The sequence below is a fragment of the Limanda limanda genome, chromosome 16 (genome assembly GCF_963576545.1).
Source record: "Limanda limanda chromosome 16, fLimLim1.1, whole genome shotgun sequence".
Taxonomy (NCBI): domain Eukaryota; kingdom Metazoa; phylum Chordata; class Actinopteri; order Pleuronectiformes; family Pleuronectidae; genus Limanda; species Limanda limanda.
The window spans coordinates 2794420-2809041 of record NC_083651.1 but is presented as its reverse complement, the minus strand read 5'-3'; the positions used below and the strand labels follow the sequence as shown (position 1 = coordinate 2809041).

Sequence of the window (14622 nt, the reverse complement as noted above, 5' to 3'; positions counted from 1 at the left end):
TGGACAGCAATATTAGGATATCAACCCGGTTGAGGCAATAACCTGAATGGGACAATGCAAGGTAAACCGCATTTTCTGATCACCTTAAAATAGTCATATTAAGACATGTGAAGTAATATGACCTAAGTTGCATCATGTAGATATGAACACAACTTACTCGCATTAACTAAAAAATAACATAAAAAGAAGTTGTAGCTTTTGCAATATTAAAATGAAGATGGTCGCATATTTCAGGTTGTGATAATATCAGATTTAACGGCATAGTGGACTTAATGTTGTGAGTCTTGATGGTGCAATGTCCTATAAGATGTAAATGGGAATATGAATGGAAAATGCTATAGCAGCTCATGGAAATATTGGTGTCCTTGTAAACAGTGTTTCATTTTCATTTGAGCTGGGCTGATTGGTATTGGGGACTAGAGCTGATACCATGGGCTCTAAGAGTGAGTGGAGAGTGAAGCTGCACAATAATGACAAACCAGCCATCAGTTTCGATGAAGAAAATTCATGCTCATAGAAAGAAGAGGCCCTTTAGGTTAAAGAAAAGGTTAAATCATTTTGCCTCTATTTCAGAAACATTTTGCAGGTGCACCACATCACCTAAGGTGCTGCACTTGTGCAAAGTGCATTTGAACTCTTTTTGTGCGCTTGCTCATCCTTTTGTGATTTGAAGATGCTTTCCAATTCTTTTCCAGACATTTCTTTTGCAATTCAAGTATATTTTTATGCACTGCTCTGTTCAGCTTTATAGAGTAGGAATATAGACATTTTCTATCGAGACCGGCTGTCAGCAGATGTTCAATATTAGATGACTCAGATCATGAGCAGCAGAGAAGTTGCATTAATCCTCTGGAGTCGGCAATCACGCCGACGTAATAAAATCATGTGATGTGTCGTGCGTGTTCTGGATTTATGTTGATACACGATGTCAAAGTGTAAAATTAATTGTCTTGTCATATATATGTTGTGCAGAAAAATGACTTTGGCAAGGTTAACATTTTTTATGAGGTATATCGAGGCAATGTTAAAAGCATTAAAAAATAGCCTGGGGTTAAATTATTAATCTATTAAAGATACATTAAACACTCTGTCAGCCATGTCACGGGAAAGTTGTTCCTCAACACTCACGAGATGATGATGCCGTTGTCGATGGAGAAGCTGTCTGACGGGAGACCGGCGATGGTCCACGCACGGATCTTGACTGGATCGCCCAGCGAGCTCAGCAGAGACATGTTGGGGGAGCAGGGGATCTCGTGACTCTGGCAAAGACTCATCCACTTGTTTGTCTGATCCTGTAGAGAAGCACATTTACAGCGTATGACTTCCTCTTAACTTCAATACATTGGCAGCATCAAACAAATAAGAGCATGTGCCGATGAAAAGTTCAGCTGTTTACAAAAATGTTGACATATCTATCTTACAATTCCAGAATTCTTGGTCTGTCTGTAAGTTGCTCGCATATCTCGAGAACCATTCATCTTATCAGCTTCACACTTGACATGTGCATTGATAAGAGTCTAATAAAGTGCCTTGTCACATTTGGTGTGGTTTGGACGATAAGTTCAATATCAATAAACTTTGCATTCAGAGGGGACCAGCGCTCTGTTGCAGCTGCAGCTGGGATTCATCAACGTAAGTGATGTTGTCGATTACAAATGCAGCTCATTGATCTTGGCCTGGACGCCTCCGTCTGCAGCTGGATATATGACCTCCTCCTGACAGGTCGGCCCCAGGTGGTGAGAATTGGCACATCTCCCTCCCAACCGATCCTCAACACAGGCGCACCTCAGGGCTGTGTGCTCCGCCCCCTCCTGTATTCCCTGTTCACCCACGACTGCACAGCCAAGCACAGCTCCAGGACCATCATTAAGTTCACCGACGACATGACCATCCTGGGCCTCATCACAAACAACGACGAGGCGGCCGACAGAGAGGAGCTGACGTCACCGACGAGCCGGTGCAGGAAAAACAACCTCTCTCTCTCAATGTCAGCAAAACGAAGGAGATGATTGTGGAGTACAGAAGACAGCAGGGAGGAGAGAACTGTTCTGCTAACAGCCGCAAATCACTGCAGCGAGGGGTGGAGGCGGCACAACACTCAGACAGTCACCCAGTCATCCAGGACGTTTACCACCAGCAGTGTCTGCGGTAGGCACACAACATCATCAAGGAGCAGAGCCATCCAGCACGCACACTGTTCCCTGATCACCATCTGGCAGACGCTGTTTCTACCATCAGTCCATCAGGTTCCTAAACTTGCAGTCGACTGATGACTAACAACCCTCTGCACATCGTTTTCTGCAAATTTGCGCTTTATTTTGAAAATGTGAACTGATAAACATGAGGTGCAATTATTATACACAAACATGTGCAATAACTATTCACACGCACTCCATACAGTTAAAGTGCTTACTCCATTTGCAAACGCATGTCACACTGCACCTTTGAATGTATATAGTCGTAGTTTTGTATTGTACTTGTTTTGTTTTCATAGTAAGCTTTCTACCTTGCTTTTATTTGTATTTTAATTGAACTATTGCAGTGCTGAGCTGGCAACGACAACTTATTCTGAGGTTCAGGTCTCTGTGTACTGAGTCGAGCTTCAGGCTCCTGCAGCAGGTCTTCACTTGCAGCAGCCCGATCACCGGAGGTCACTTGTACAGTTTCAGAAAGAAAACTGCAACCAGCATTAGCACAGGCCGAGAAAACAGCCCATTACAAACAGGCAGGCTTAGGAGGGGCACTGCAGTAGCTGTTAAAATACTGTTTATGTACACAGCCAAACTTAAAGAGAGTAATTACAAAGGTATGAAAATAAGCAAACAACACACAAACAAACACACACACAGTAGCACATAGTCATGTCCTTGGATGATAAAAAATAACCAATTTACTCCCATCCTTTGTGTTTTCCAGCAGCACAATGTGAGGTGCATGTGACACAGAACAGAATATTACCTTTAAACAGTCTGCCACTCACACAGAGCTGCTTCTCAGCACATTACAGGTTATCATCATTTATTCTTCCTTTGTGCACCAGAGTCACTGCATCATGACGTGAAGACAATTATAAAGAGGAGCTGAATTGTTTGACACAATGTTACTGTCAATGGTAGATTAAAGCAACACCAATAATTCATTTTATAAACATCACGATTATTGTCAATATAGAGATATTGCGACGGCCGTATACTACCTGCATTCACACAGTATTTGTCCTTTAGCGTACCTGTCTGTAGCTGGAGGTGAAGGCTCCCAGGTAAGCCACGATGCCTGCTGAGATAAGGATATCCCCCGTCAGGTTATTGTAGAGCTCTCTGAGATTAAAGGCCATTTCACTCCAGCGCGTCTTCTCCCCCCCCAGCCCTCCGATCAGCTGCTCCGCTCGCTCAAGCTTCTTCCTGCACAGATCCACCTGAGAGATACAATCAGAAGAGAATTACATGAATGTGTTGTTGCCCTGTGGTCCATTTTCTCCCAGGTCAAGGAACTGAACCAAGGTCGTTCTAACTGCAGGAAGTTTGCAGTCCCACTTTAAACTCTGAAGAGTAGAACTGCTCTCCCACCAAATAAGGCTGTGAGAATAAACCCTTTTACTTCAAGTCTTGAAAACCATTTAAACATTGAAAACAGCTGGCACCCCTAATAGAGGGTGACCTCATTAATGTGTTATTATTCGAATAATACTGTGTTTAAACCCTTCAGTTATGTTGTAAGGGGTGGGGGGGGGGTCATTGGGGATCATTGAGGGAGCATCTGCTTTTTCTATTTTTCAATCTGTTTGGAAATGAGTTGCACCAAGTCCTCATTGCTCCTCTTTGCCTGTTTGATACAGGTCAGTAAACTGAAAACAAACCAAGGCTTTATCAGCGTGAGAGCCAACAAGGACCTTGTAAAAGAGTTTGTGATCAATTGAGTTTTCCAGAGTGGTTGCCATTTTGTGTCTAGTGCTACCTGGTCCATGTGAAAATGTGAATGTGTTCCTGAATGCTCCTGTTCACAGAACATTTCAGATAATTAGAGTTTTTTGTGTGTAAAAAAAAAAAGGAACATGTGCCAATTTGCCAAAAGTTTGTAAATTGAACTTTGTTAACAACACCTGAGTTGGTTATATTTTTTGAATCATATAACCCAGCACTTTCTAGAAAATCCATTTCGGTGGTCTGTACATTTCACAGTCGCTGAATGCCAAGTTGGATATATGTGAATTGACATTGCATAGTACTTGTAAATGATGCTACATGTGGAGAGTTGGTTTTGAGCCAGCTTTACACTGCAGGGAATAAAGTGTAATTGATTAACATAGACAGCTTATTCAATATACATTCCCAAGGAGATGTGTTCATCACAGAAACAGACACTGAGTAGAGGGAAAGTGTGTTTTACTCAAACAGAGAAAATAGATCAAAATACTTGACTGAAAAACAGCGCACTGTATCAAGCTTGGTTTAACTAAGTGAAAGGAAGAAGACAGAGATGTGTCTGCTGACATGACTGCTGTGATTTGTTGAATGAATCAAACTCAGTGTAGACCTGGAGGGAAACAAGAAATCTCACCATGTCCTCATTTCTCCTTTTACTCGTTTAATAGAGGTCCCATTTTTGTTTCCGTGGACCTCACCCTTGAGACCCGTAACACACACACACACACGCACACACACACACACACACACACACACACACACAGCACAAACCTGACTCTCCAGGTCAGCTTTCTTGTTTTTATTAGCGTCCAATGTTTCCTGAAGCTTCGCGAGCTTATCCTGGACTTCTTTGAGCGCAGCCTGTTTTTTGTGCAGGCTGTCCATGGCCACCTTCATTTTCCCCTCAGCCTGGGCCAGCTTCTCCTTCTTCGGAGCCACCACCTTGGCCACTCTGACGGATACATGAGACTTTCTTTATACAAGGTTTGTGTGAACAGCAGATGAAAATAACAAAGTTAAAAAACATTATCAATCGTTTAATATGTTTAAATTGATCTGATTCTGATCATTTATCTGGGACAGTGATATTTTTCAGCTAAAACATAGACTGCAATTGCAGCAGCATTTAAACCAGAATAATAACGATGTGAACATTTCCCTTGATTAGGATTTTCATCTCGGATTTGACTTGCTTCATGAATCATGAAACCCAGAAGGAGAAGAACGTTTCTTACTTGTCATACTTGTCCATGGCACAAACCCACTTGCACATCCCTTCAGCTGCAGCGGACGCAGTTCGAATCTTCTCAGGTACAAAGTCTGAGTTGGTGATGTACTTGCTGCGGATGATGGCGATGAGACTTTGTGGGATGTTGTCCTTGTCGTACTCGTGGAGGCTCTGGAGAAATCTCATGTCCCCCAGGAGCTTTTTGGCCGGGCCCCAGAAGTCCTCCACTTTTTTACCAGAGCCCGAAGGGTCTGGCACACGGTCCGGCTTGATGCCTTTGAGGATGCAGATTGCCTCCATCACCAGCTTGACAGCTGTGGGGGGGCTTTTCATGGACTTTATCACTGTGATATCCTGAAAAATAAACAAAGAAACACATTATTTGACACCTGGCTCTACCGCCAACTGAAAGCACACTACCTGACATTAGAAACAAACAGGATTCTATTATAACCTGAGTGGTGAGAGTATTCAACGCAGCCAGAGCCGACTCCAGGATGGGCATGGCTACGGCCAGGTCGGCATCACAGTCGTCCTTGATGGCCTTGGCCGCCATGGCTTGCTCGTTGGCCTCTGCCTCGTCCACCTTCACCACCTTCTCGGTCTCAGCCACCTCCACAGACTCGTGCTCAATTACCACCATCATCTCATCCACCTCTTTGCTGGCCACTAGTAGCTGTGGCTTCAGGGCCTCCAGCTCCACTTGCATGGTGGCCACGTCGTTGGCTGCTGACTCTAGTTTCTCCAGGCCCACCTCATAGCGATGTTTCAGCTTCATCACCTCCCTGGGCGCAAACGCAAAGAATGAGATAAGATACTTTTTTTCACCAAGTCTTATTCAACACATTTCCAATTCAGCTCCACTTGTAAGGATATTCTTTGGAGTTCATGTCTGAAAACGGAACAGAATCTTCTAAATCTCAACCCTTACGCTCTTTTAGTTTTCAGCAGGGCTTTGAAGGTGGAAATGAGCTCCAGGTAGGAGGTTGGTGTGACGTAATTGTGGCGCTGCAGCTCGGTCAAGAAGCGCGTTGACAGCTCAAAAGTCGAGGTGTGAAAGCTCTTGCACATGTTAATGCAGCCTTCTCGGGACTCGTCTGTCATCTCAACATCCTCCAGGAAGCGACAGGCCACCGCCTGCAGGGCATCCTCGGGCCAGGTCTGACAAGGAGGGAAAGATTCTTTACAGCCAATCATACAGACAGTGTATTTGATTCTCTGCTACAGTTCTCTCGGTTTGGGCGTCTGAGCTGTGATCAGTGAAACGTAACGGGAAGATTAGGGTCGTACAGTTATCATGCTCTCCTGCTGTGATGAGGCACTAACAGTCAGGTAGATGTCGGTACACCATCCCTCTCTCTAGATTAACTATCCGCTGCATCTAGTTGGGAGACCAACGATGACGGGGAACTCATGCATCATACATCGACCCACCTGGAACCAGTTAATGGTGCAGCAGTTAATGAGGGCAGGGAAGCGTCTCAGGCGGTTCCTGAAGGCGTCTCCGATGGGACTCATGGCCAACACCACATGCAGCTGAGTGCGACAGCGCTCGACAAACATGTTGAAAAGGGACAAGGGGCTTCCGTCCGTCTGCTTGTCCCGGTCACGCTGGCGGTCCAGCGTGCGCATTCGCTCGCAGATTTCCTGCTTCTCATCAACTGCAAACAGGTTAGGGACCTGGAGAGAAGCAAAACAAAACAAAACTGTATTCATCATTCTATTATTGCATCCATAAATTCATCCATCTTTCCAATATGTTCTGCACACATGCTTACTTCTTTCTAAATGTTATCTACTTCAACTCATTCATTCATCTATTGATGACCATGAATACGTCTTTTGATCCATCTTCACTTTTCCTGTGTCCCCGCCCACTTTACCTCACCAGTGTTGAGCAGGTTCCCGATGTCCTCCAGGAATGACTCCATTTTGATTTGTGTGTCTGTGAAAAGAAACACGCCGTGGGCTTCACCCTGTGTGGACTTCCTCATTATCAGCTTCAGGTCGTTGTGCCATTCCGTGGTTCCGTAAGTCTTGGAGATCTCCACCTGGAAAAGCTCTGCCTCCGCCATGGAGGCCGCCAGGCGGGTGAGGGACTGACGCCCGCTCCCACCCACGCCCACCAGCAGGGCGTGTCCACCTGGCTGCTTCAGGATGCGGGAGATGCGGCACACGTGTTCGATGGCAAAACGAAAGAGCACCAGGTTCATGGGTGCCTTGCTGATGTTGTTGAATTCCTCAAGCTGGGACTCCACCACCTGTCGGAGCTGGTCGAGGTTCCGCACCTCACGGTAGTTGCGGTCCTCGCCCTTGGGGTCGTGAAAGTCACAAAACATGAGGCTGCGCAGGTCGTCCTCCGTCACCTCTCCGTCACAGTCCTGGTCCAGATGTTGGAAGAGTTGGTGGAAGTTTTCCTTCATGTGACTCTGAGACACCACCTGTAAATGGCTTACGAGCCAAGTTCGATCTATGTCGTGGACCAGTCGATCGTAGTAAACCCTCAGGACCTGAGGATCAGCAAAGTAAAGGAGTGAGCAGGCGACAATAAAGGAGAGAGACACAGAGAGAGAGATCACAGCACAACGTGGCTGTTACAAATTTAAGATAAGACAGATCATAAACCTCTATTGCCAAAGCAGTACACAACATTATGAACATTTAACCCCTTGTAGACGAATGTCGCGAATTTGCCTCAAACCCCATTCTGGTCATTTTATCCCACTAATGCCTGATGGTGCAAATACTACACATACCATGAAGGTATTGGAAGTACTCTGCTTCCATCTAGTGGTCGGAGTGGAGAATACATACTAGCCCCTTGGTACTGTGCAGCAAAGTTATTTTGAGATATTAAGATGTATTTGAAATACTGTGATGATGGAACAGCAATGATTGTACAGAAACATATGTTGTTATTCAATTTCAAGCAAAAGCAGCATCAGTATAATAATCTACATACCAGAGACTGGAAAATCTGTTAAATTACGTTTATGCCCCATTATGCCTAATGTCGCTAATTTTATATCTATTGTATATGCTATATTGAAATCAACAATCTCCACTTAATTTACCATCTGTATGACAGCCAAAAACACAAATAATATTTTTTTTTATAGATTGGAAATTAATTCAGGCAATAAGGGGTAAAGGTGAAAAAATAATAAAATATGTCTCTGTGGCTAGTAGATAATTTTCATTACCTCATGTACCCAGAGCCGTTTGATGACACAGGGCTCATCTGCAGTCTCTGGCCGGGACAGGCAGATGCCCTGGATGACCCGGGAGACGTCCCGCAGGTTGAACAGGTAGTGAGACTTGGTGGGAGTGGGCAGCAGGTTCTTGGTGGCTTCCTGGTACACGGACACGGTGCTGTGGACGATCTGAGAGGTCAAAGCTGTAAAGGCCTCGGGGAAAGCAAACCTGCGGATAAAGTGGTTGATCAGTTTTTTGGGTGAATTAACTGAATTAACACTTTCCTTGTCTTGTCTTCTCTGTCTTATATTATGCTACAGTCTAGCTACATCGCTATTCTGGTGAGAATCGTCTGCCTTGTTTGGAAAAACAGGCTCCACGTTGAAATTCTAGATGATGCAACACTGCAGCAAGGCTTCACCTGCACTTTTTTACCAAGCTTAAAAAGCAGCTGGGGAAATGGTGTCACTTTCATTCCCACTCCTGTCGCCAAACACCAAAACTGTAACTTAAGTACCTTCCTGTGAGTGTGTGTGTGTGTGTGTGTGTGTAACTGACTAACAGTCGAGACCTAAATTGCCGGATTTAGGTCCAGCAATTTCTAGAGTGATGCCAACTTAAGATCAGTTAAAAGACTTAAAACTCATAGAAAATCTGCGATTATCTCTGATATTCAGTGAGGAAACTTAACAACTATCATTCTTACTATTGTAAATAGAGTTTGGTGTATTTGTTACAGCAAATTTATATTTGTATTTGTTCTGAGACTGATACTAATTTTGTTTTGAATAACATTTCTCCTCCAAATTTTATATAAAATATTAGAGTCTTAGCTGCCTAACAATATTTGAATTGTAATCAATTACAATTCATTCTTATACTGAAAGTGACGGGATGCTAATCTGCTAGATGAAGAAGCGGTGGGTCAACTGTCTGTCACATACTTAACACTGAAATGAAAAGATATGGTACAAAAAAAAGACCAGACATCATCTTCGGTGCAGCAGAGAAGCTCAATAGATTATTAGTACTTAGATGATTTGGTTATTAACTCAAAATACCGTATGTTGAAATGCCAGTCCATGATCCTGGAGAAGATCGTGTACATCGTCTTCTCATCGAAATCATTAATGGTAATCATGTTGAAGTGGCGCAGGTAACGAGGAGTGACAGGGTTCCGCCCTCCACCTGAAGAATAAGCAGAACAGAAAACATTTGAAAATGTATAACCTTGAATCTCTTTCTGTTTTACTTTTAAAATCACAAGCCCCAACCCTTTCTCTTACAGCTGGTAGCTGACTCAGTGGACAGGGGTGCATTCAAGCGTACACGGGTGGTTGTGTTGGGAGGGGAAGTGCAATTTGTAAGCACTTTAAGGCAGCGGGGACACAACACAGCAGGTAGAGGCTGGTTTGTGACATCGCCTCGACAGCACTTGAGCAGCATTTAGTGGCCAGCTCCATTCTGTCCTCCAATCTAAGGCTTTGAAACTGTACCACCGATGATGCTGTAAGTAAAGTGTAGGGCTGCTACAGCTGCTCCTTACCTGGTGGCCCCATAGCACATATGATCTGGATATCCACCAGGTTGATCATGGAGCAGTTCTTCGTGTCGTACCAGTTCCGATGGTCCAGCCACTGTCGCAGCAGCTCCACAGGTGGCTGGGCTCCGTAGACCTCCCTGGCTGGCATGTTCACATCGTCCACAAACACCACCTGATCAGATATAAATGGAATAAAATGAATATCACAAGGCTTCTTACTTAAAACTACACTGATATCTGTTAAGAAGCACATTTTTTCACAGCTGCATATCAAAATAACACGATTAAGTGAATACACATCTTTACAAAGGCAAAATTTCAGTGACTCGCCTCATTGACATGAATGTTTACTGCAAAATAAATGAAGCAGACCAACATAATATCATATGAACGTAATGAGGAGGGTTTACCATTTTCTTTCCCAGTGGAGGGCCGAACACTCCCTTGCGCCGCTTATCCAGCTTGGACATAATTATGTTCTGGGTCTGAGCAGCTGTAGTCTGAGCTGAGAAGTTGATAAATAACGGGCTGTACACGTCCTTCTGCAGCTGATTCAACAGGAAGTCCTGGGTAATAGAAATTTGAAATATGAGCACAGGTTATTGTTTAATCAATTGTACAGAAGTACAGCACAGGATAGTATACTACCATTGATGTTAACAATAATGCAAATTGGTGAAAGGATGCAACAAATAAAAGATACTAACTAATAACCATGACACGTAGTAAATGAGTTCTGTATGTCATAAAATGGGAAATATAAGATATTCGGAAAACTTAAAGCGACTTAAGAAGGTGTGCAAATGTCTGTGACTTAATTCAACAATTAAATGTAATCAAGGTACTAACACGGTTAATAACCGCAGGCTTAAAAAAAAAAGAAAATGCTCATTACGTCTGAAGGTATTTCACTCTATTCTCGAGACACCTTACGCAGGTTGAGTGCATAAAAAAATTATGATTTCCAATTTGGTCCTGGCAAATGGTTGTGATAAGCTTTAAAAATCTAATTAAATGTGGCAATTAGTATGTATATCATTAGATAAAAATTGGATCTCAGTTAATCCCTGAAAATGACTTTGAAATGAAGTAGGAAATTAGTTGCCCTCCGAGGACATGTTCCAAAGTGATGTTCTGTAGGTCAAAAGGGTAAAATCAATGAATTTTTGATTTTCCACGAGAGGCTTACAAAAGGGCCATTTTACTATAAGCTAAAGGGGGCTTTTTATGAAAGGTCATTTTGATAAATGGGCCTTCTCCTTTTTGTTTGAACAGAGAACACAGAGCAGAGAACACAGACGCCGGTGATTTAATCATAGTTTTATCTGCTTTCATGGTACTTTTACTATGTACCCTGTGTGTTCAGAGCACACGGCCGAGCTTCTCCTGAGCGCATGTGAACAAGCATGCACACGGCGCTCACGCACATGCCTGGGAACTCGTGGGTAATGAGCTGTATAATTGAAGAGGGCTCTGCGATGTGAATGATCACAGGATGCAGCCGAGGTGCATCATCATCCTCTTCTTGTGTGAATTACAAACCAGAGGCACAGCTTGTGACTGCCTCACTTCAGAGTATTCTGGCTGCGTGTGATGGAGAGTTGTGTACGTTTGTCTGACGGTGCCGGGGCCGGCACAGCGCCAGTCACATTCTTTATGGTCTGCGTGCCGGTGCTGCTTTATCACTCCCGCTAGATTTCCCCAATGAGATGATCTCTACGCTCCCCAGTGTCCCAGGTTTGAACACACTAATGGATGAACTAATGAAGGGAAGGGAAGGAAGGGGGATTAGTCCTTGATATAAATAGCCAAGGGGTCTGCTGAGAGACACCAGCTTCACACCTGGTGCCCGGAGCTGCTTCGCTTCCATATCTGTGTGTTCTGGGCATTTATACTAGTTTCCCCAAGACTGGGGCTGCAATGCCTGGAGTGTTGACTCTTACTTGTAGCATTTAGAGTTGTGCACTTGACCCCTTCACATGAATTGACGTAATTCTATCTCTTCATGATTGGACTCACTGCTCTGACGTTGGGGCAGAAGCTTCTGGTCAAAGCTTCATCATCTCTCGGGCATATTTGGCTTCTCGAGAGTGGCTTTTGTTAAATGCTACAGGAAAATATAGTAGTATCACTTTAAATGGGGCCAGTGCTGCTCTTTCATATATATCGAGTACTTAATGCCGCTTCCAGCTGTTAAAGATAACCTTAACCTGTTGAATTAAATATATATGAATGAGATATTAATATCAATTAAGAGACTGACCATTTGAACTCTGGTTGAAAGCACTGAAGTAGATTTTTTTAATTTGTGTGACTCACTTTTTTTCCGTCTCTCTTTCTGTTTTTGTATTTTCTCTTAGATTGTGTTTGTTTTGTTATTACCAGGCGATATCGATGTGATCACACTCATCTGGGAGTGATTTTGTTATTGGCAAAGACAATTAACTAGTTATCATTAAAAAAAAAAATATGTATATGTAAGTAAAGCATGTGGGTGCTGGGTATCATATTCCTCTCAGTGGTTTCCTGCTATTCCACTGTTGGTGACTCCGAGAAATAGACAGCAAAGGTCAGAAAGTAAAATGACTATCTGGTAAATGTAGATGTGAACGAGGAGCAGAACAATACACAACTCACAGTGATGTAGACGCTCTTGCCGGTGCCCGTGGGGCCGATGAAGATAGTGGGCCTCTGGTGGGTGACGAGCAGCTCCATGAGCGCCATGCAGCGCACCGTGTTCTCCGTGGGAACAATGATCTCGTTGAACTGTGCGGCTTTGCATATGGGGGGTGCAGTCTTCAGCTCATCCGTCCACAGCTCCCACCTGCCCGGGCCCTGAAGAGAACATCTGCTTATTTGATTTTGAAAAGAGGTGTGGAAATATAACAGAACAAGCACACAAACACAATTAACATAGACAGTGTAGTTTCCTTGGTGGACCTAGGATATTTTCTGAATCAGGGGCCATATGAAGGGCCACAATTTACACAGAGGCACAGATCAAATATCCAACATCAATGCCCGCTCCCTGATTCAGTAAGATGCACATTCAAATTTCATAGTGTTAACTCTACAGCTTTGAGCAGAGCCTCACATCATTGAATATATGTTGAATATTGTCCATGTTTGAAGTGCATTTAGAAAGAAAAGAAATATTTTCGTATATATATTGATTGCATCTGTTTACTAAAATCTGAATATTTTTCTATAGGGGCTTCCTCTTTCTGCCGTATGAATGAATTTGGTTCAATAGTTAAGAGACTCTGCGAAGCAGCATGAGCAGGTCTCTAATCATACGGGGGGAAGGAGGATTTCAGATGAGAAATATGATTTTGAGATTTGCATTTTAGATATAAAAAGGCTCCTGTGCTCCCACTCAATCAAAACATACAAGGAAGCCCATGGGCTCATAATATCGAGTCTTTGACTGTAAATAAGAATATTTGCAAAGAAATGGATTTTGCATATATTGTGGGCCACTAAGCAACACAGGCATTTGTGCATTAAAGGTGTCAAACATGATTTTCAGAATTTATTAAAATCCATTGGTATTTTTCACGGCAATTCCATTTAGCTCCTCGAGTTTCAGGTCCCAGGTCTAACTGGTAGACTAAAAAGAGCCCATCTTATATACCCACTCCCATGAAGTACCTGGTCTGTGTTTCTTTTCCTTTAGAGTGAAAACATTGCTCTGTTCATCATCCTCCGTGATAAAGATTGAATTTACTGGCAGCAAATTCAAAGGCGGGTGGAGAAATGTGACGGAGACTGAAGCACGACACTTCATAAAGGTCAAACCCAGAAGGAACGCGAGTTTCATTCTTCAAATAAAATGCACCAGTGCTATGTCGCTCTGTCCGGTCCACAAGTGCCTAATGCAGACGGGGGCTCTCCCCTGTGCTTATTGTCAGTTATTGAGGCAAAGATATTGTAAAGAAAAAATAATGTATAATATAGGCATCTGTAGTCTCTGTCATGCGGGAGAGATATTTTGTTTTTGTCCAGTTCTAAAGATAGAATAATATCAAACACAACTAAAACCCCCCCCAACACACACATTTTTCCATAAGCAGCTCATTAAGACGGAAGTCATACATTTCAAAGTGCTTCTTGAGACCACACACGTGCAGCAGAGCGCTCGCGGCTGCACAGTGATCCGCGACAGACCGACCTCTTTAATGAAACGATATTGGTAGACCGTCCCCTCGGTGGGCAGGGGAACCTTCAGCTGTTTGCGTGGGGCCTCCACAGGGGCCAGAATGCCGTGGCGGGCCTGGGTGTCCTCACTCAGGGGACCGCTCAGCAGCTCCCTCGCCACCGCGTCGAACTTGAGCCGGCCCGAGTCGTCACAGCTGGCGCCCACGGACCACACCAGGCAGAAGACACAGATGCCCTGTGTGAGAAGGACACAGGTTTGAATGGTTTTGTTAGTGTCAATTGCTGCAAGGAGGCCATTGTGAAAAAGTGATTTCTTCTTTTATCTTCACTTCATCAGTGACACTTTAAGTAGCATTATAAGAATATGTAAATTTCCAGTATCTATAGAGCTTTTCTAGACTTGATGACCACTCAAAGTTTCGCTTCTACAGCGATTTGGGATGGAAATCAAATGGGATCAAACTGTCGATCTTCTCCTCTTCCTCCTGAGCTTCAACCACTGTAGTTGCATTTTTTGTTTAAATCTTGATTCGAATCCCGATTTTACATGTTCTCATTTTCCCCTCTTTGTGTGG

General features: G+C 43.6%; 1 protein-coding gene across 1 annotated transcript in view; it reads right to left on the bottom strand.

Annotated features, from left to right (window-relative positions):
- The window catches only part of dnah7 (dynein, axonemal, heavy chain 7), a 66288-nt gene that overhangs the window by 21627 nt on the left and 30039 nt on the right, over positions 1–14622 (bottom strand). Inside the window, exons 35-48 of the mRNA XM_061089048.1 lie at positions 14061–14282; positions 12527–12724; positions 10300–10455; positions 9893–10061; positions 9408–9534; positions 8355–8574; positions 7035–7661; positions 6586–6831; positions 6083–6312; positions 5606–5936; positions 5159–5505; positions 4695–4875; positions 3230–3415; positions 1129–1292 (exon numbers count right to left, since the gene is read on the bottom strand). Of these exons, the coding sequence (XP_060945031.1) occupies positions 1129–1292; positions 3230–3415; positions 4695–4875; positions 5159–5505; positions 5606–5936; positions 6083–6312; positions 6586–6831; positions 7035–7661; positions 8355–8574; positions 9408–9534; positions 9893–10061; positions 10300–10455; positions 12527–12724; positions 14061–14282 (3404 nt within the window). The remainder of the gene's footprint in view (positions 1–1128; positions 1293–3229; positions 3416–4694; positions 4876–5158; positions 5506–5605; positions 5937–6082; positions 6313–6585; positions 6832–7034; positions 7662–8354; positions 8575–9407; positions 9535–9892; positions 10062–10299; positions 10456–12526; positions 12725–14060; positions 14283–14622) is intronic.